This window comes from Monodelphis domestica, chromosome 2 (genome assembly GCF_027887165.1).
Source record: "Monodelphis domestica isolate mMonDom1 chromosome 2, mMonDom1.pri, whole genome shotgun sequence".
NCBI lineage: Eukaryota > Metazoa > Chordata > Mammalia > Didelphimorphia > Didelphidae > Monodelphis > Monodelphis domestica.
The window spans coordinates 507,608,883-507,628,882 of NC_077228.1; the positions used below are offsets into that span (position 1 = coordinate 507,608,883).

At 49.3% G+C, this 20,000-nt stretch overlaps 1 protein-coding gene and 1 long non-coding RNA gene across 16 annotated transcripts in view; one reads left to right on the forward strand and one right to left on the reverse strand.

Moving 5' to 3' along the window:
• Positions 1 to 5,359, forward strand: part of LOC103098982 (uncharacterized) — a 7,048-nt gene extending 1,689 nt beyond the window's left edge. The window contains exon 3 of the long non-coding RNA XR_001627356.2: positions 4,976 to 5,359. This is a non-coding gene — a long non-coding RNA (uncharacterized LOC103098982). The remainder of the gene's footprint in view (positions 1 to 4,975) is intronic.
• MYO18A (myosin XVIIIA) overlaps positions 1 to 20,000 on the reverse strand; it is a 157,310-nt gene that overhangs the window by 48,307 nt on the left and 89,003 nt on the right. For 12 of the 15 annotated variants that reach the window (XM_056819563.1, XM_056819565.1, XM_056819564.1 and 9 more), the window contains 12 exons: positions 18,513 to 18,576; positions 18,041 to 18,185; positions 17,047 to 17,067; positions 14,569 to 14,742; positions 13,662 to 13,752; positions 12,401 to 12,593; positions 11,505 to 11,591; positions 8,647 to 8,788; positions 8,252 to 8,411; positions 7,089 to 7,275; positions 4,202 to 4,445; positions 947 to 1,056 (listed from right to left, as the gene is read on the reverse strand). In XM_056819563.1, the coding sequence (XP_056675541.1) occupies positions 947 to 1,056; positions 4,202 to 4,445; positions 7,089 to 7,275; positions 8,252 to 8,411; positions 8,647 to 8,788; positions 11,505 to 11,591; positions 12,401 to 12,593; positions 13,662 to 13,752; positions 14,569 to 14,742; positions 17,047 to 17,067; positions 18,041 to 18,185; positions 18,513 to 18,576 (1,618 nt within the window). The remainder of the gene's footprint in view (positions 1 to 946; positions 1,057 to 4,201; positions 4,446 to 7,088; positions 7,276 to 8,251; positions 8,412 to 8,646; positions 8,789 to 11,504; positions 11,592 to 12,400; positions 12,594 to 13,661; positions 13,753 to 14,568; positions 14,743 to 17,046; positions 17,068 to 18,040; positions 18,186 to 18,512; positions 18,577 to 20,000) is intronic. The other 3 variants (XM_056819562.1, XM_056819561.1, XM_056819552.1) reach the window with 1 other exon arrangement.

The following is a 20,000-nucleotide window of genomic DNA, read 5'->3' on the forward strand; positions in this document are numbered from 1 at the left end:
ATTTATTTAATTTAACTTAATTTTAGATCTTTGCCTTCCATGTTAGAATCAATACTTCATACTGGTTTCAAGGCAGAAGAGAGGTAAGGGGTAGGCAGTGAAGATGAAATGATTTGGTCAGGGTCACATGGCTAAGAAGTGTCTGAGGCCAGATCTAAACCAGGACCGCTCTTCTAACCTTGGATATCTGTCTATCCCCTGAGCCACCTCGCTGCCCTTACAAGCATTTATTGAGTGCTTACTGTGTTCCTTCCCCTGTCCTAGGCAATTGCTCCCTTCTACATGGCTGGTCCCTTCAAGACCCTATCTCCAAACTTGCTGTTGTGGGCCTTTAGAGAGGGTTTCCAGGTTTGCCATCCCTCAAAGCCACTGTCAGAGGTCCAAGCACCACTACCCTGCTCACTATAGAAACCAGAGCTACTGATCCTTGGGGTGAGGCTCCAAAGACCAGTTATCCATCAGAAGCACACAGAGATAACCAGCTCTGACCAGGGAAATTTTAGCACATCCCACCCTCCAACAAGTTCTCAAGGGAAAAGAGATAGACATCATGCCTCGGCCCACCAAAAACAACGGGCTTCTTCACTTCTCTTTCTGGGACCCAAAACTAAATGTCTCGCCTGATATCTTGGATGTTCAACCTCAAACCTCTCTTCTTCCTTCGACAAAGAGAGATGAGCAGACAGGACTTCCTCTCTTGGAGAGGAAAGTGAATCCTGGAAGGTAGCTATGGAGAGAGCACCAGACCTGGAGATCCTGGGTTCAAATCTGGCCTCGGCAATCTTCTTAGCTACATGAGCCTGGACAAGTCACTTAACCCCAATTGCCTACACTCTTCTGACCAAGAATTGATACTAAGAATTGATAAGGGTTTAAAAAAAACAGAAAATGAATCCTGGGGTATCAAAGACATTTTCAAAGGCAGAGAATGGGGAAAATAACTTACTCTTTTCTCATCCACAACAATGTAGTTGCGCCCATGCTTCTTGGTAAGATGGGGTGCCAAGACATCAAAACGTCGCCGAAACTCTGAGAACACCATGTGGTCAGGATAACCTAGATGGGAGATGAGAACAGGGGCCATCTGGTCATCAGGGTTCCTTCTGATTGGAATATGGCAGAGAGGCAGTGCCCATGTGTTGATCTAGATGATGAGCCTGGAGTTGGATACCAGATCTAGAGCTGGAAGAGCCCTTGGAGGCCATCTAACTAACCCCCTTGATGGAGGTCCAGAGAGGGAAAGAGGAGGCTTACCCAGGGTCAAATGTGTACCAAATACCAGAGATAGGAATTGAACCCTGAATCTCAGTGTTTATAGGTGCTCTGGAAGAGACTTCAGGGACCACCTAGTCTAAGCCCTTTGTGTATGTAGGAAGAAAGGGAAGCCTGGGGAAGATAAGGGATTTATCTAAAGTCACACAGGGAGTTAGTGACAAGGTCACTAGTAGGAGCTGGGACCTCTGGCTCCAAATTCAGCAATCTTCCTATTGCACCATGCTGGAGGAGGGCTGGAATAAGGAATAGGTGATGAAAGGGGACAGGTCATTGTAATCATCCCTCATGTCTCTAAAGAGTTATCTCTAGGGCAGGAGTTCTTTTCTTTAAAAAAAAAAACCCTTACCTTCTGTCTTAGAATCAATATTAAATATTGGTTCCAAGGCAGAAGAGCTAAAGGCTAGGCAATTGGAATTAAGTAACTTGTCCAGGGTCACTCAGCTAGGAAGTATCTGAAGCCAGATTTGAACCCAGGATTCTAGTTCTGATGCTCTAGGCACTAAGCCACCTGGCTGCCCACCTTCCCTATTTATGAAGAACCTAAGAGGAAATATGCTTATACTGCAGCAGGAGACTAAAGCTCTTTATCAGGAAGGTCTTCCCATGAACCTTTGCATTCCTAAACTAGCCAACCTAAAGAGGCTGGAGAATATTCTTCCATAGGGGGTCGATCTTGACCCTATTAGAGGTGGTGGAAGGGCAAAATGACCCCTAAAATCATTCCTGATCCAAAGGTCATAAAGCCAGACACCTTCACTGGTCCTAACTGGGGAGTGATGTTAGAGTGTGCTGCCCCTCATAGAAACTGGCCCTGCAAGTGTGATGCCAACAGGAGGGCAGGGGTATGGGCAGGTGAGCTGCCCTGGAGCTCCTGATTGGCTCTGGGCAACCATCCAACTCGGGAATGAGGCTGATGCATGTGCCTGATAAGTGAAACAGGAGGCCAGGGTCCTCTGAGGGGCCAGGATGGAGCAAGCTATTGATTGTATCTGAATTGCAATTAAATTGATGGGCTGGGAGAGCGGGTGCAGACGCCCGGCATCTTAATTAATCATCAGCACGATGGATGGCTTTCGAGGCCGAGGGGGAGGAGGGGGCCCCCCTTTGCCGCCAGCCTCATCGACCTGCTTGTTTGAGTAAAGTACATTGATTTTGGTTCAGCACGGTAACAATCTGGTTTTGAAATAATAAACACCAACTCCATATCAAGACATGGGGACAGATCAATGATTTATTCAGAGCAGTCAGGGAGTCCCTGTCTCAAGGCTCAGGCTGCTGAGAGAAGGGTTATGAATGGGACAGTAGAAGGACGCACCCTCACCTCCCTTGGCCCTGGAGTGAGTGGGTTCAAATGCCACTTGTGAAGTTTACTACCTGGGTGACCTCAAACGATTCCTGTCACCTCCCTGGGCCTCAGGCTCCTCCTCTGTACAATAAGGAGGCTGAGGTTCCTTCTACTTCGAGAGCTGAACCTATGATGTCAGAGGGCTGAGGATGACCTTGGCCTTGGGCTGTGGGGGCCCTACCTGCCTTTGCCTGCTCAGACCTGACCAAAGGCAAAAGGGAGAGTCAGATACCTCGAACAAACAATGTCTGTCATTCCATTCTCCCTCCCACTACACCAGGGATTACCAGACAGTATAACATCTACCTGATCTTTCTTAAGAATTTTAATTATTGGAAGCAGTTGGGTAGCTCAGTGGATTAAGAGCCAGACCTTGAGACGGGAGGTACCGGATTTAAATCTGGCCTCAGATACTTCCTAGCTGTGTGACCCTGGGCATGTCACTTACTCCCCACTGTATAGTGTTTACCACACCAATACATAGTATTGATTCTAAGATAGAAGGGAAGAGCTAAAAATTATTCTTAATTATTTAATGGCAGATTTCATACCCCTCCCCTTATTCTCTGCTAAAATCTGACTCAATGCCCACTGACTTGAGGGATGGCCCCAATCCACAGGAACTTGGGTCAATTATTGTTACTGAGCTTTGAAATGATATTGAACATTCCATACTAGGAGAGAAGGGGGCAGGAGAGACAGGGATAGGGCATGGGGGTGACTGGAAGGGAAGGAGGGAGGGCAATGAGAAAAGGAAGAAAGGAGAGCTGGGAGAGATAGGGAGAGGCAGAAGAGAGAAAACAACATGTGGGAACAAAGCCTGGGAAGAGAGAGAGAAAAGAAAGGAGAGCATGAGCAAGGAGGGGAAGGGCAACCTGGGAAAAGGGGAGGAGGAAAGGAAGGAGGAAGAGAGGGGCCCACAAAGGCTCCTACTGGGAGGGGTTGCTCATCCATCTCTGCTGGAGATATCCCAGAGCCCCAGTCATTTCTAGCCCTCTGACTTTTTTTTTTTAATGCTTACCTTCTGTCTTAGAATCAATACTGTGTGTTGGCTCTAAGGCAAAAGAGTTGTAAGGGATAGGCAATGGGGGTCAAGTGACTTGCCCAGGGTCACACAGCTAGGAAATATCTAGGGCCAGATTTGAAGCCAGGATATCTCATCTCTAAGTTTGGCTCTCAATCCACTGAGCTGCCTGAGAGCCCCCTCTCTCTGATTCTTGAACCCACAATTCTCTTGGAAGGAGACTGTCTACCATGATGTTGCTCCCTATGGTCCTTGGGGACTTGCCATCTGCATTGATGCTTTTTTGGCCAAAATTTAAGTACCATATAGCCTTTCCACAGACAGATAAAAAAGGAACGAGAGAGGAAAAGTATCTGTCGTGGAAAGGGGAAAAAAGCAAAAAGGAAGGGTGCCAGGAAGTAGCAAGGGACAGGTGGGAGGCAGAGTTAGGACCTGAGAAGAGAGCATTAAGAGAGGGAAGAAGAGAGATTTGAGGAAGAAAGGGTGGGAAAATAAAGATCAAAGGAAGAAGGAGGGAAGTGACAGAGGGAGGAGATGAGCAAGAGCAAAGGGCCCACCTTGTCGATACATGCGAAGGGCATCCAGAAGACGAGAGCCACGAATCTGGGCCCGGAGCAGGGGAATATCCAGTGGCAGGAGGCCGGTCTCACAGTGCTCCCCGGGAGGCAGGTCCAGCTCACTGCTGCTGCTTACCCGGCGGGAAGAGGCCGAGCGGGGTTCACCTGCCCAGCCCTCCGCCACAGGCAGGAAACAGTGAACAAAATGCAGTTTGGATTTCCTGATCGTGTCAATGAGTGCGTCCTGCAGAAGGAGGGAGGGAAGGAGAGAGGGTGGCCATCAGGGGTCATCTGCCATGAGGTCAACTTCCAACCTTGTCCAGAAGAATCAATCAACATTTATTAATCACCTGCTATGTGCCAGGGACAGAGCTGGGGGTGTAAAAAAAGAGACAAAAGATAGTCCCTGCCCTCAGGGAGCTTATAATCTAAAGAGGAAGACAACATAGCAAGGAATAGACTCAAAAAGCTTGTAGGCAGGTTAAATAGGCACTGGTGTGGAAAAGGCTTGGAGAAAGTTTCCAGGAGAAAGTATATTTTTCTTTAGGATTTAAAGGAAGCCCAGAAGGTCAGTAGTTGATGAGGAAGGAGAGCTTTCCAGGTAGGGTGAATGTTCAATAATACTTATCTGTGATTTCCTTAAAAAAATGACAAATGTGGACTCGGAGACCAAAGGGAATATATCCCCAAAAGTCTGACTAATTAGTCTCCAGTACCCCATTTCCCCGCTCCCATCAGGCACCAACAGCGGGATGTTGGGTCCCTCATTCCTAGGTGTGCTGGAGAGATCTCAGAGCCCACTCTGACCCTTGGAGCCGCCATCTTCTCAGTCATGGACCATCCACCCCAATACTGCTCCCAGAAGTCCTTGGGGCCTTGCCATCTACCCTATGGCTCTCACTGCCCAAGTACTTCTTGGCCTTCCCATCTGCTATGAACATGAATGTGAACATGAGTCATCTTCTCCATGCAGTCTACCCCAATTAAAATGTGCGGTGCAGAGACAATCTTGATTTTCCATTTTGTGGCCCTAGCACTTAGTCACCAAGAACTGGAAACAAAGTAGGTGTCCATCATCTGGGGAATGGCTAAACAAATTGTGGCCCATGGATATAATGGAACTATGACTGTGCTGTAATAAATAATGATTCTGGAGAATGCAGAGAAGTATGGAAACACTTCTTTGAACTGATGCAGGGGGAAGCAAACAGAAACCTCACGATGATGCTACCCGTGTAGATAAAAAGGATTTTTAAAATGTAATGGTAGGGCAGTGAGGTAGCACAGTGGATAGAATGACAAGCCTGGAGTCAGGAGGTCCTGAGTTCAAATTTGGCCTCAGATACTTCCTAGCTGTATGACCCTGGACAAGTCACTTACCCCTGTTTACCTAGCCCTTGCTTTTCTGGTTTAAAAACAAAAACAAAACAAAAACCTCTTACCCTCAATAGTATGTATTGGTTCCAAGGCAGAGGAGAGCTAGGGACTAGTCAATGGGGTTAAGTATGCATTAGTTACCTAGCAGTCTCTGTCCTTCTGTCTTAGAGTCTTAGACAAAGACTGAAAATAAGGGTGTTAAAAAATGTAATGACATACCCGGTGATGACTCTAAGAATGAAGTTTGGCCTCCAGAAAGGAGCTGAGAAGATTCCTTTCCAGCCTCTCTTTGCAAAGGTGGGGGAGGGGGAGACTATGGCTATGGAAGGTGGCACACCAACAGGAACAATTAACATGTTGGTTAGTTTTGTTATTAAACTGTTATTTTTTCCTGTTTCTTTTAAAATCTTCCTTATAAGATTGGCTCCCTTGGTAGGAGAGGGCAAAAATGATAGCTGGATATTTGGGGGAAAATATAACGGAAAAGTAGATTAAAAGTCCAGTATCTTGTGATTTATACCCTGCAAAGCCCTTATACTTGATTATCTCATTCTGATTATTATAGTAGTTAGGAGATTAGGAAGGTTGGCTATGATTACATTCCATTTTACAGATGAAAAAAAAAGAGGCCTAAAGAGGTTGAGTAACTTGCCCTAGGACCCATGGCTGGGAGACGTGGAGGCAGGAAAAAACCACCCAAGTCCCTTGACTCCTAGCCTGGTGCTCCATCCATGATGCCATGCTCTTGGTACCTTGCCAATGGCTAGCCCAGCCCTCAGCATGGTTAGACTCTACTCTCTGGAGGCCAGAAGATGCTTTGGCCATCTCCTTGAAAGATAGCTACTGGGATATAGCTTCAATCAGCCAAATCACAAACATTTATTGAGCACCTACTATATGCCAAATTCTGTGTAAACACTTTAGATTAAAAAAAAACTGAAACAGCCCCTACCCTTGGGGAGTTTATATTCTATCTGAGCATATATACCAAAAAAAAGCAAATACAGGTTCTTGAGGGGGAGGCACTGGAAGCTGGGGGGAAGTACTGCAGAATGAGGGGACTTGCCACTGAGGCTTAACTCCTTATGTAGCCCTTGGACAAGTCTCTGGGCCTCCGTTTCTTCATCTGTAAAATGAAGGGGTTTGACCAGTTGGCCTCTGAGGTCTTTTCCTTCTTTGGCTCAGTGAGCCTATGGGGGTTAAAGGGTGATTAAGCTGAGCTTGGAAAGGAGCTGGGGATTCTAAGAGGCAGAGAAAGAAAGGACCACATTCCACGCTAGGCAAAAGACCTACAGGAAGAAGTGACCCTGGTGAGCAGCTATTCCCCTGAATCTCTCCATCCAAGGCTAGGACCAAGGGGAGCCCCCTTGCTTCAAGACAGCCTCAGGCCCCTTGCCCTCCAGTGGATGCTGGGCTGGGCTAATGGAGGGAGAGGAGGAAGAGGAGGAAGAGGAGGGTGCCTTGGAGACTCTAGGGTCAAGGATAAAGCACTGTGGTGTACTGTACTCACCACCTGGAGCTTGATCTGGATACAGAGAGACTTCTTTTTGACAGCTGCCACTCCAGTGGCAAATGTCTTTCGCATGCTGGTGGCCCTTCGAAGTGCCAGCTGGGAACCCCCTTCCAGTCCTGCGATGGAACCCGATAGCACCATGGCACTGCCAGCCCGGCCCACAAACAGGTTACTGATGATCTTCCTAACAGAGGACAGGGAGCAGGTGGTCAACTCAGCTCAGCAAGCATTGATAAGCAAGTTTCAGGGTTCTAGTGTCAGGTGAGAACCAAGGCATTGAAGAGTCAAATAGCCTCTGCCCTCAGGGGGCTTATATTCTGTTGGGAAGAAAGCAACATGCCCAGAGAAAAACAAAGACAAAACCTCTATCCAATTGCTTGCCTTCTCAGTGAGCGAAACAGGAAGAGGAAGGAAAGAATTTGAAATTCCAAATTGAAAAAATGAATGTTAAAAATTGTTTTTCATAGAATTTGAAAAAAAACATTAAAGTTAAAAAAGAAAAATGCATCTAAACTATTTTCAAAATAAAAATATATATTCAATATTTTCACAGTTCAAATTTTTCAATTTTCAAAAAATATTTTCAAACTAAAAAATTTAATATAAAACATATTTCAATGAAATATAAGTTTTCAATAAATAAAGAACAATTCTGGGTATGGAGGAAAGTACTGATATTTGGTGGGATTAGGGAAGGCTACACGTAGGAATGGCCCTTGTCTTGAGCCTTAAAAAGAATTAGGGATTCCAAGAAATTCCAAGTCACAAGGGAAGGTGCCAAGGCAGGAGATATCCTTTGCTATATGATAAACAGCAAGCAGGACAGTTTGACTAGAGGGGAGTGCAATATAGAGTCTGTAAAGAAGAAGAGCTTGAAAACCCGCTACCCACCACCTCCACCAAGCGCCACACACACAACACATTCTAACAACTCTGCAGTTGTTCCTGGATGGGCTGTATCAAACTGCTCCTCAATCCTTATCCCACTACTATGGGTAACTTTCAGGATTAAAATGTCCATCCCTGGCTACTACTCCCCCCTTGATGTGTTATCTCCCCCTTTAGAAGGCAGAGACTGTCTTAGGAACCCCTTTCCACACCCCTGGTAGTCCATCAGCCTTTAGACCTACTTGCAGCCCCAAGGGCAGGAGGGTTCTTACTTTTGAGAGTCCTGCAGGAGCCGTGGGGCATTCTGCATGGCAGGGTTCTGCTTGGCATAGTTCCGCCAGCCTTCCACATTGTACTCCACCCAGTTGGTGTTGTGGCTGTGGCCCAGGAGGAAGTGGTGGGGTTTGCTGCTTCGAAGAAGGGGGCTCTGTCCTAGAGGGTGGAAAGAGAAGTGATCAGGGACCGACTCCTGAGGCTGGGAAAATTCCCCAAGGGATGAGGCATAAAGACATGATGCCCAAGGGACCCAGGGTGGCACTGCCCTGTAAGGAGACCCCTAGGGCTTGAGGTCCTTCAGATAATGCTGAGCAAAGGTAGGTCAGCCCACCATGAAGAACAGGGAGATTGGTCACCCTCCTGGAGAAGTGGGGGAAGCTCTGCCACTCACCTTTCTTGTCGCCATCCTGGGGGCCATAGTATGAAAAAAGCCGCTCAAGCAGGGCCTCATCAGTGCCACCTGGCACCATAGCCTCCTCCTCCAACAGCCACAGCAGTCCCCGAGCCTCATCTGGCCGGGCCAGGGAACGCACCTAAGAGGGGAGATAGGCTATGTGATCTGGGCTTACAAAAAACTGCCTAGGATGGAGCCAGATGGGAGGATAGGGGAAGAAAAGGAGGAGGAAGAGAATACTGACTGTGGAAGGCCTGGGTTCAAATCCCACATCTGACATTCACTCTCTATGTAACCTTGGGCAATTCTCTTCACCTGGGCCTCAGGGTAATGAGGGAATCAAGACAAGATGAGCTCTGAGGTCCTATCCATGATACCTAAAAAGTCACTTAACTTCCCTGAGTCTCGTGTCCACATCTGTAAAATGGGAGACTAGAAAGCCTTTGAGTTTACTTCCTTTTTTTATTATAAAGATATTTTGTTTTCATCTATTAGATGTAATGACAAATTTCCACATAAGTTTTCCGAAATTATATGTTCCAAATGATCTCCTTCCCTCCCTCCTCCCAGAGGTAGCAAGCAATTCAATCTGGGTTATACGTGTATCATCATCCAAAACACATTTCCATATTGTTCATTTTTGTAAGAGAATAATCATATAATACCAAAAGCCCAAGTGAGAAACAGTACGCTTTCATCTGCCTTCCAACTCTAGCAGTCCTTTCTCTGGAGGCAGAGAGCATTCTTTGTCTGAGTTCACTTCTCTCTTTACAGCCACGATCCTAAGTCACTTAACCCATCTAGGCCTCAGTTACCCCATCTATAAAATGAGAGAGTAGGATTCAAGTCCCTGATGGAAGGGCCCCAGAGTGGAGGAATTCCTGGGCCTTCCCTGTAAGAGCCTAGCCTGGGATCTGGAACAGAGAAGGCTCTTGCTAATCAATTCCTTCTGATTCACTGACCAGAAAGCACCAGTTACATTTCTCTCCTTTGCCCCCCTTATTATGGTCCCCAAATGACCTGACACTGATGGAGACTGAGGGCTCCCTTTCCCCTCTGGTTCTCCTCCAGCTGTTTTTCCTCCCCTCTGCCCTGGCAGCTCACGCTTTCTTCACGTGTTGCCTGAGTCATTAGTGCTAAAAGGATAAAAGAGAGACCCTGGCAGAACAAGGCTGAGGCCGGATGGGTGATTAAGGTACCATGACGGATGGGGCTGGGCGTCAGGAAGACGGCGTCGATTCCTAAGAATGGTAAGTGGCTACCTGGCTCCCTTGCAGTAGAAGCCCTCCATGGAAGGGAAAGGGGCTTTCATGGGCAGCCCCCACCAATGAGGGAGAGGAATGTGATCCCAAGGGAAGGTCTGAACCCCATCCACCACAGCCTAATCTCTGCCTGGGTCTCTAAAGCACCCATTAATCCTTCCTGGGACTCTCCGGGATGGCCAAGATGCATGCCCCAGGGTCAGGGGAAAGTGGATGGACCTGCCCCCAAAGCCCCCAGACTTGGGCAGGGAGAGGGCTCCCAGGCTAGCAGCGGTAGCAGCCCGTCTGAACCCTGGATGCCAGCTGTACCCAGCCCATCCTCAGGGGAAGGGCTGGAAGAGGGTGACAGGGATCAAAGCTAAAGAGGGAAATTAGCAACCCAGCATCAACGTCAATTTTCTAATAAACCGTCTTGTGCAATTTGCCTAATTAAGGGCAAACAGCAAGCGCTAGGCACTCGTTAGGACTAGCCAATCAGCAAGGCTTTCTGGAGTCCCTGCCTCCCCAATCCTCTGACCCCCCCACCATGCCAACCTCTCTATCTCTGATCACAAAGCCCTTCAGCCAGGGGAAGCCTTTTGTTGTCCAGACAGCTCAGTGAGAATGGCCAGCCGGAATCGAAAGCCGCCTCCTGGCTGGGTTCTGTGGGAAGAGAGAATCTGGCCTTCTCCCCTGTGCCCGATCATGGCTCCCACCACTCAGGCCCGGAGGTGCTCCTGGCTGCCTCGATGGGAGGCCTGATCCCTCTCTGGTATGAGAGGAAATTCTCTCATGAGCCTGGGGTCCAATTCTGGCCCAAAGCAGGCAGAGGGCGCAAGCTTGGCCCCTGGGCCATGGACTCTCCTTTTGCTTGCCATAGGGATGGAAGGCACTGGATCTGGGAAGGTCTGGAAGGTGTAAGAACCCAAGGTTTAGAGCTAGAAGAAACCCTGGAGATCATGGGTGCATGGATTAATTCATGGAAAAAGGCTGGACGGGGACTAAGGAAGACCCAAGTTCAAATCCTGCCTCAGACACCTACTATGTATGTGATATAAACACTTTGTGACTCAGTTTCCTTATCTGTAAAATGGGAATAATAACAGAATCCACTTCCCTCCCTATTGTGAGGCTCAAATAATATCATACATGCACAGTGTTTTGCAACTTTAAGGCATTATAGAAATGCTAGCTTTTATTATATTATTCTTGTCTAGTCCAACCCCCACATCTTAGAGATAAGGAAACTAAGGCCCAACAAGGAACTGTAACTTGCCCTAGGCCCACAGGGAGTATGTGGCAGTCGGGCTGAGATGTAAACCCAGGTCTTTGACTCCAGATGTAATGCTCTGGCCATTGGACCACATTGCTTTTGTCTAAGGCTCTTAGATGTACAGCTGGAAGGGGCCTCAGAGGCCATCCAGTGTCCCATCTCACTATTTTACAAGGGGGGAAACTGAGGCAGAGGGAAATACTACCTCTAGGCTCTCTGGAAGGGTGTGAGGAATCCATGTTTGTCAAACTGAACTTTCGATAAGGGAAGGGAAGGAGAAGAAGAGGAAGAGAAATGAGAATTGGGCAGATGAAGGCCAGACCCAACCCACCAATCCTTACCAGGGCTTGTTGGGAGGCTTGGTCCACAGCATCTACAGAGTCCACTGCACCAGGTTCCAGGTCATCGAATGCCAATTCAACATTTTCCTAAGAAAGACAGCAGCAGGATAGTTGAGTATAAAAAGGGCAGCTTCAGAGCCAAAGAGAAACCTTAGTGGGGGCTCTGGGAGAGAAGGAGCAAAAGGCAGCACCCCCAGGCTCCTGCCAGCCGGCTCATCACCATGGCAAAAATAAAAATTGGTACTTAAATGGATTTTCCTATTTATTTATTTATCCAAGTACCAATTACCTCTTCTAAGACAGAAAGTAAGGGTTAAAAAAACTTATAAGGGAGGGATGTATTTGGAGACAAAAAAGAAAAGTTTGATAAAAATAATTTTAATTAAAGGTTTTTTTAAAGACTAAAAGGAAAAAAATCAAACCCAACCCCTTGGGTGTAAGGACTTTTCATGGCTGGAAATCCAGAGGATGTCTTAAGGAGTCCTGAAAATGGAACCAAGCAGATGCCAGGGATTGAGGGGCTTAGGATAGGGCATTCAGAGTCAGATCCACCTGCTGATCTGACTTTTTTACTGGTCAAACTCCTCACAAAATAATAAGACCATAGGCTTAGGGACTGGCATATTCTGGTAGCAGAAGGACTAAAAGGGATGGAGGTTCTGACATTCAAAGGATTGAGTTCTTAGGTCTGGGAAAGGAGTAGACTGGATGTAAAAGAGTTAGAAGTTGGTCTTAGTGAGCACAAAAGTGGGATTTCTGTTTCATCTATAAATCCCCCAAACATCCTCTCATCCTGCCATCTTGGGTCTTGGGTTTGCCTTCTCAGGGGAAGCAAAGACAGAAATGTCCAGCTTTGCCACTTTGAGGGAAGGGGGTAGGACTGGAGAGGGCCCTACCTCTTTGTATCTCTCCAGCTCCTGCACAAAGGTTCTTTCATGGAAGAGGGCCTGGAGCCGGTCCTGGGTGTAATTGTGGCACAGTTCTTCAAAGGAGGCCCCTCGAGTTGAGCCTCCCAGGTCTGGATTCTGGAAGCCAGGAGTATCCACGATCATCATGGAGCAGAGGGAATTCTGGCTGGACTTGAGGGACCTTCAGGGAAAGGATAGGAGTCAGAGTATAAGTGATGGCAGCAGCATCTGCCAAGTCCAATCCCAACCAAGGAACATCCCCTCCCTCACCAAGCCAGGACCGTGAGGCTTCTGGATTCCTTTCCAAAATGCCCCATGTCCTGCAAGAAAAGATGATGGGCTCCCAGGCTCGTAAGAGCCTTAGAGCAGGAGGCTTAACCTTTCCTGTGTCTTGGATCCCCTCGGCTGTCTAGCGAGGTCTATCTACCCCTTCTCAGAATTAAGTATGTAAATGCATAAAATAAGATTGTAAAGGAAACCAGGGGTATTGGAATAGGGTTATCAAAATATTACATAGAAAAAACCAGTTCACACACTCCAGTTTAGAAACTCTGCCTTGAGGGTCACTGAGTTATAAAATTATAAAGTTAGACCTGGAAAGGTCCTTGGAGGTCACTAGATTATAAGGACGCAGAATTAGAGCTGGAAAAGAACCGTGGAGGTCACTGGGTCACAGAATTAGACTTAGAAAGGCCCTTGGAGGTCACTGGATTATAAGGACACAGGATTAGAGCTAGAAAAGAACCCTGGAGGTCAATGGGTCATAGTTGGACCTAGGAAGGACTTTGGAGGTCATTGAGCCACAGAGTTCAACCTGAAAGGGACCCTGGAGGTCACTGGGTCATAAGGTCACAGAGCTAGAGCTGAAGGTGACCTTGGAGGTCATTGAGCCACAGAGTTCAACCTGAAAGGGACCCTGGAGGTCACTGGGTCATAAGGTCACAGAGTTAGAGCTGAAGGTGACCTTGGAGGTCATCACATCCCACTCCCCCATTTTACAGATGAATCTGCGGCCCAAAGAGGCTGACTTGCCCAATGTCACCCATGCCAACGTCCCACTACCTCCCCTACCTCCTCCATGAGCGCTCTCCCCCAGCCCTGCATCTCCCTCCCCTGAGCCTTAGGTCAAGGGTACTCTCTGCTGGAGGGAGGGGTGCCCTGCCTCAGGGACTGCTCTGGGGGTGAGGCTTAGAACCCTTTGCAGGACAGCGGTGGGCCCTCGGGCCCTGGTCCTGAGGCAGGGACGTACCTGTTCACCAAGGAGACGAGGAGAGTGAAGAGCTCGGAATAGAGGCCTGCGGCCATGCCTTCCACACACTCGAGGGCGCTCAGCTTGGAGCCTGTGGGCAGACAAGGGACTTGGGTCTCTTCGTACCCCCCATGTCCTCCCCTGCAGCCGGGGCTCAGGCCCCAGAGACTGTCCTTTGCTTTGGGGGGACGCTAGGATGAGTCAAAGGCCCACACCTGGCTCTCGCCAGTTCACTTGCAAAGATGATGCTGGAATGAAGCCATTTACACCAGGCTTTTAAGGCTTGTTTTCTGGAAGTCGCTGGAGCTTCCCAAAGGCCCTGAGACAGAGTCGGCAGCCATTTTTTCTTGAGCACTCACCTTCCGCCTTGGAATCAATACTGTGTATCGGTTCCAAAATAGAAGAGCGGTGAGGACTAGGCATTTGGGGTGAAGTGACTTGCCCAGGATCACACCGCTAGGAAGTGCCTGAGGACAGACTGGAACCCAGGACCTCCTGTCTCTGGGCCTGGCTTTCCACCCGCTGAGCCACCAAGCTGTCCTCAAGGCATAAAAAAAAAATACTGGGTCTGTGATGTCATTGGTATCAACCACTCCCAGCGTGGAAATTCTCTCTCCTGAGGCCGACTGGCACCAGGCTCTATAGCCCCGGGGGACTTGCCCAGGGGACACAGCCAGCATGTGTCAGAGGCACCCTGTGTACCCAGGCTCTAGCATTCGGCGTCGGAGACTCCCTGGCTCTGTGGTGCCCGCCAGGAACCTCCCCAAGGTTCCTAGTCGCTCTACCACACCGACTCTCTGTCGGAATTACCGACCCCCTTTTTAGAGCTGGGGACACTGAGGCCAGCATTCGGGCACACCGCTGATAAGCCGATGCTGGGCCAGCTGGGCGGGGGGTGCCACGATACCTGCCGCATCTCCGGGGCTGCTCTCCTCGGGGCCCTGGCGGAAGGAGGTGGAGCGCTGGAGGCTGCCCTTGGGCTGGTGTTTGAAGATGGCGGACGAGAGCTCCTCCAGGCTGCAGCCCAGCAGATAGGCGGCTTTCTGGGCCCACTCGTGGCGGGCAAACTGCTTGCGCCCGGCTGCAGAACAGAGCAGAGAAAACCACGTCAGCGGAGCCCTCTCTGGAAGTCACGTCCCCGTGACGCGGGCAGATAGGGATCGAGGGCATTTTAAAAAACTGGGCCGGGTGTCATCAGCCCTTTGGTGCCCAGGTGCCACGCAGAGGCGGGGCTGAAGGGGGCAGCTTCCGATGCCCCGAGGGCACCCATCCGAGATGCCCGCTCTGCTTGGATGGCTCATGGGGCCTCGAAGCGCCCTATTTTCCCCAGAAGTGAGTGTGACAGAAATGAGGCAGGTTTGAGCACCCGCTGCCTCCCATGCCCCTTAGCCGAGAGGTGGCAAGCCTCCACGCCCGGGCAGGCTTCTAGAAGCCCTCCAGAGGTGGGCCCGGCCCGGAGCATGCCTGGAGAGGAGGGCAGAGGGGCTGGAAGAGCAGCCAAGGAGCCGGTGCCCGGGGGTTTGCCGCCCCTTCCTCATCTTCCTCCCTCCCTCGTGCCAGGGGAGAGTGGGCAAGGAGGCCCAGAGCGTGCACCCCCCACCGCCCAGAGGGAGCTGCAGGGAGCGGCCCACACAAACACACGACTCAGCCAACATGTGGCTAATCACGGTAATTAAGGGAAGCTAACGAGAAACGAGGTTTTACCTTCGGCAGCTTCTGTAAGGCAAAGGGCCAGCATGCAGCATGCAAAGGAAAACAGTTTGTTAGCAAACAGAACCATAAACACAGCCTGATGGGGGGAGAGGGGGAAGGGGGCCCGACGGCAGCGGGTCTGCGCCCAGACACACAGACACACACAGACCCGTCCGCAGAGCCGAGGCTTCCCGCCTCCAACACACAGAAGCTGACTCAAAGACAAGCACTCTCTGAAACTCCCCCAGACAGACATCCACACCCCCAGGAGACACACAGAACCCAGAAAAGCAGAGGCAGTGACAGATCCAGCCACAGAAACGCCCCCTCCAGAGCCCCCCAAAGAGCTGGGCTGCCCAGAACCTCCAGGACTCCTCGCTGCCTGCCCGGCACAGAACGGGGCTCCTCGGGCACGGGAGCTCAGTGTGTTCACACCCACACACTTATGGGGGTGGCACTTTAAAGCCGGGCCCCGACTTCTCTCCTTGCCTGATCTGCCCATCGGGCACCCACTGCTACCTTTTTGGGTTCAGCAGTCCCGCTGCCCGATGACACGGGGGCAGGAAAAGGTGGTCCTGGAGGAATGTCCAGGCTCCCAGCCCAGGAAGGGAAAAGGCTGTCCAAGGTCTTGGATCCCCCAACTGGGGCTTCAGTGATACAAGCCCCAGAGGAGGGCTCAGGGTCTCTCCCCCCAATGCTTCGTTCCTGAAGCCCTCAGCCCTAGAGGGATCGCAGCACCAAGCACACCTGGCCCTCACCCCCTCAACCTGCTAAAGCGATTGAGCTTAGCCATGCCTTAATCTCCAAGCAGAAAGGTGGAAAGCTGGCAGCCCTGGCACCTGCTGGCATCGACTGCCCCCTGGTGGCTACTACCCATCATGCAAGAGAGAAGAGAAGGGAAAGAGGAAGGAAGACAGATAAAGAGAGAAGAAAGACAAAGGAAAGAAGCAGAGAGGAGAGGCAGAGACAGAGAGAAGGGAGAGAGAAAAGAGGGAAGGAGAGAAAAGAGAGGAGACAGGAAAAAGAAAGTGGGAGAAAAGGGAGGGAGACAGGGAGACAGACAGAAAGAGAGGATAAAGAGAAGAGAGAGGGGGAGACACACACAGAGACAGAGAAGAAAGAAAGGAGAAAGAGGAGACAGAGAAAGAGAAAGAAGGGAAAGAGGGAGAGGGCAAAAGGAGGAGGAGGAGAGAGAGGAAGAGAGATCGAGAGAGGGAGAAAGACAGAAGGAGACAGAAGAGGGATAGAGAGAGATGAGGGTTACACGGGGAGAGAGAGAGAGAGAGAGAGAGAGAGAGAGAGAGAGAGAGAGAGAGAGAGAGAGAGAGAGAGAGAGATTATAAAGAAGGGCAAGCCAGCCTGTGGCTTCCAGGAGCTAAGGAGGACCAGTCTGGCCCCTGAGCTGGGGCAAGAGGAGCTGGACTTGAATTCTGGCTAGCAAAGGGATAGAATTGCTCTGGGGTCCACTGCAGGCCCATCCCTCAAGGACCCCCTAATTGCTCAGATCACCCCTAACTCAGACTTTGCAGCTCCTTCCCAGACTGGCTCCCTTCTCCACTAAGCCAGACACATCCCAGCACCCTAGAGTGAGAATAGAGAGAACACCATAGGGGAGCACCATTCACCCCAAGAGTGGGAAGGAAGGAAAAGTACCATCCATCCCCAATAGAGAGAGTTACAGGGGCTTAGTTACCAGATTGTTCCTCAAGAGGTGCTGTGTGAAAGGGAATAGGAATAAGAATTATTCATATGGGGGGTCCCCAAGTTCCCTTCTTCCTCCTCCCAGAATCCCAGGTTCTGACCATGCCATTAACCTCTCCTAGTTCTCCTCCTACCAATCTGATCACTTCTTCTCAGTGTCCTTTGCTAGATCTTCATCCAGGCCAGGCCACTGACTGTGGGTACTCCATAGAGTTGGTTTTTTTACCCTTACTTTCTGCCTTAATAAACTCAAAGGCAGGAGGGCAAGGGCTATGCGGCCGAGGTTAAGTGGTTTGCTCAGAGTTACATAGCCAGAAGTGTCAGAAGTCAGATTTGAATTCAGTTTCCCTACAGGGTTCTGTCCTGGGCCACCCTCCTTTTCTTATCAGATCCCATTGATTCAATTATTGTCCTATGTGGATGATGCTCAACTTGACTTATTCAACCCTAATTTCTCGGCTGACCTCCTCTCATCTTGAGCTGGATGGCCAGTAGACATCCCAAATTGACCATCTCTTCCACCAAACCCTCCTTCCTTCTTCCTGATTTCTCTCTAATTGTTATGGGCAAGCCCATCATCCCAGTCACCTGAGCATCACCCTCTCCCTCCATAGCTACTCCATTGCCAAGGCCTGTCTATTTTCTCCTTATATGGATCAAAGGTGGCCACAGACAGTTGGAAAGGCCCTCAGAGGCCATCTAGCCCAACACCTCCACTTTACAGATAAGGAAACTGAGGTCTGGAAACATACAATCATGATCTTGCTTCAACATACCTAGATAGCTCATGGGTTCATAGATTTAGACCTAAAAGGCCATCAAGTCCAACCCCCTTATTTCACAAATGAAGAAACCGAGGCCCTGTACAGAACACCAAATCGCAAAACTTCTAGTGAGCCCTTGGATGGAACCTGGAGGGACCTCAAGGTCTTGGGCTTAGGGCTCCTCAACCCAAGCAAATGCAGCTCTGTCCAGTGGTCATTTACCTTTGGTGGCACCTGCAGCTCCCAGGTGGTAGATGGCGGCCAAGATGAACCAACAGGCCTTCTGCTCATCAGGGGAAATGCCCAGAACCTTCATGGCAGCTTGAAGCTTACTGAACTGCTGAGCCGCCTTCTGCTTCTCCTCAGGCTGTAGGGAAATGACAAAAGTGTTGGCATAGGGGGCATGGCAGTGCAGAATGGAAGCTGGCTCTCCTTGCCAAGGTGTGATGGGGGAAACCCCAGTTATACCCCAAGAAGAGAGCCCAGGCAGCAAAATCTGGCTTGAAAGGGCAAGAAGGTCAATGGCTGCTGGGGCTCTGTGAAGGATCAAGTTTAGAACAGAGCAGCTCTAACTTGGCCTAGACCTCCAAGACCTCCAGACAGGACCCCTCATTTTACAGAGGAGGAAACTGAGGCATAGCAAAATTAAAATGACTTGACTAAAACCATAGGTTCTTAGATCCAGCTACCTTACCTTGGACAAGGGCACAATTCCAAACACATTGTTCTCTGCCAGATGATTGAAGTGTAGCTCTGTCCTGTGGGTGAAAACTGGGCATCAGCATTGGCTTGGGTAGACAGGTTAAGGTCTGCTTACCTTCAAGGTCTAAGCAGCTTCTAGACATTTAAATTCTATCTAACTAGAGAGCTCCTCTTTTCAGATCCCACTTCCTTTCTCTTCTGAGGTGCCTAGTCCCCTGCAACAGATGTGGCCAGTATTGCCCGGGCAAAATTGCCACCTTCACAAAGCCTTCAGACCTAAGGGTCATCCATCTAAAGTTGGAGGGAGACATCTGGTTCAGATGGCCAATGGATGGGCCCCTTAGCATCTCTTAGGGAACAAGTGCCCTATATATCTCAGAGGGCTCTCAGAAGGCAGGACCTATATGCCTGGGGTAGCGTAGGAGAGAAATCCTTCTTTCAGTAGGTCCAGAGAAGGTCATCAAATCCAATTCCCTCATTTTACAGATGAGGAAACTGAGGCTTGGAGGGGTTAATGACTCATCCAAGGTCACCCAGGTACATGGCCCCCATGCCTCCAATTTAGTGTCTTCTCTCTTATCAGATTACTTTGTTTTCCCTTACTGGTGTATATGTGGTTGGACAACCACTTATATAGGTGTGTTATAGGAAGATTCCTTTCAATATATGAGCCAGACTAGAAAGTCACTAAAGTCCCTTCCCAGTCTCAAATTCTGTGACTCTGGGTTATATCCCTTGAGTAAAATGTGAGCTCCTTGAGGACTGGGGTGATTTCATTTTTTGTCTTTGAATATCCAGTGCTTGGCACATAGTAGGTGCTTGCTGAAATGAATGGAGTAACAAGTCTTTGTTGTCTGGAGAATGAGAAAAACCAAATTTGTACCCACTGGGACACCAAGAGGATACAGGAGGGTCCATTTATGGCCTTGGAGTCTCTCTAGTCCCTCTATGTGACCAAAGAGTAAACCAGAGATTTCATCACATGGCTCATTGGATTGAAAAATCAGATAATTGGGGGGGGGCAGTTAGATGGCTCAGTAAATAGAGAGCCAGACCTAGAGATGGGAGGTCTTGGGTTCAAATTTAGCCTCAGACACTTCCTAGCTGTGTGACTAGGCAACTCACTTAACCTTCACTGCCAGCCCTTAATGCTCTTCTGCCTTGGAACCAATCTACAATATTCCATAGTTCAAAAGAAACAACAACTTTAAGACACCTACCATGTACCCCTGACTATTCTCTTTCCCAGGCTAAATATTCCCATTTCCTCCAACCTATTCTTATAGAGCATGACCTTAACCAATCAGTCAGTCGATCAATAAGCATTTATTGCCAGGCACTGGTCCTCTACCATTCTGGTTGCCCAATGTCTTTCCTAACTGTGGTGCCCAGAACTGAACACAGTGCTTCAAAGATGGAATTATTTCCTCCTTAGTTCTGGACACTATATTTCTCTTTCAAAGGAGTCTAAAACTGCACT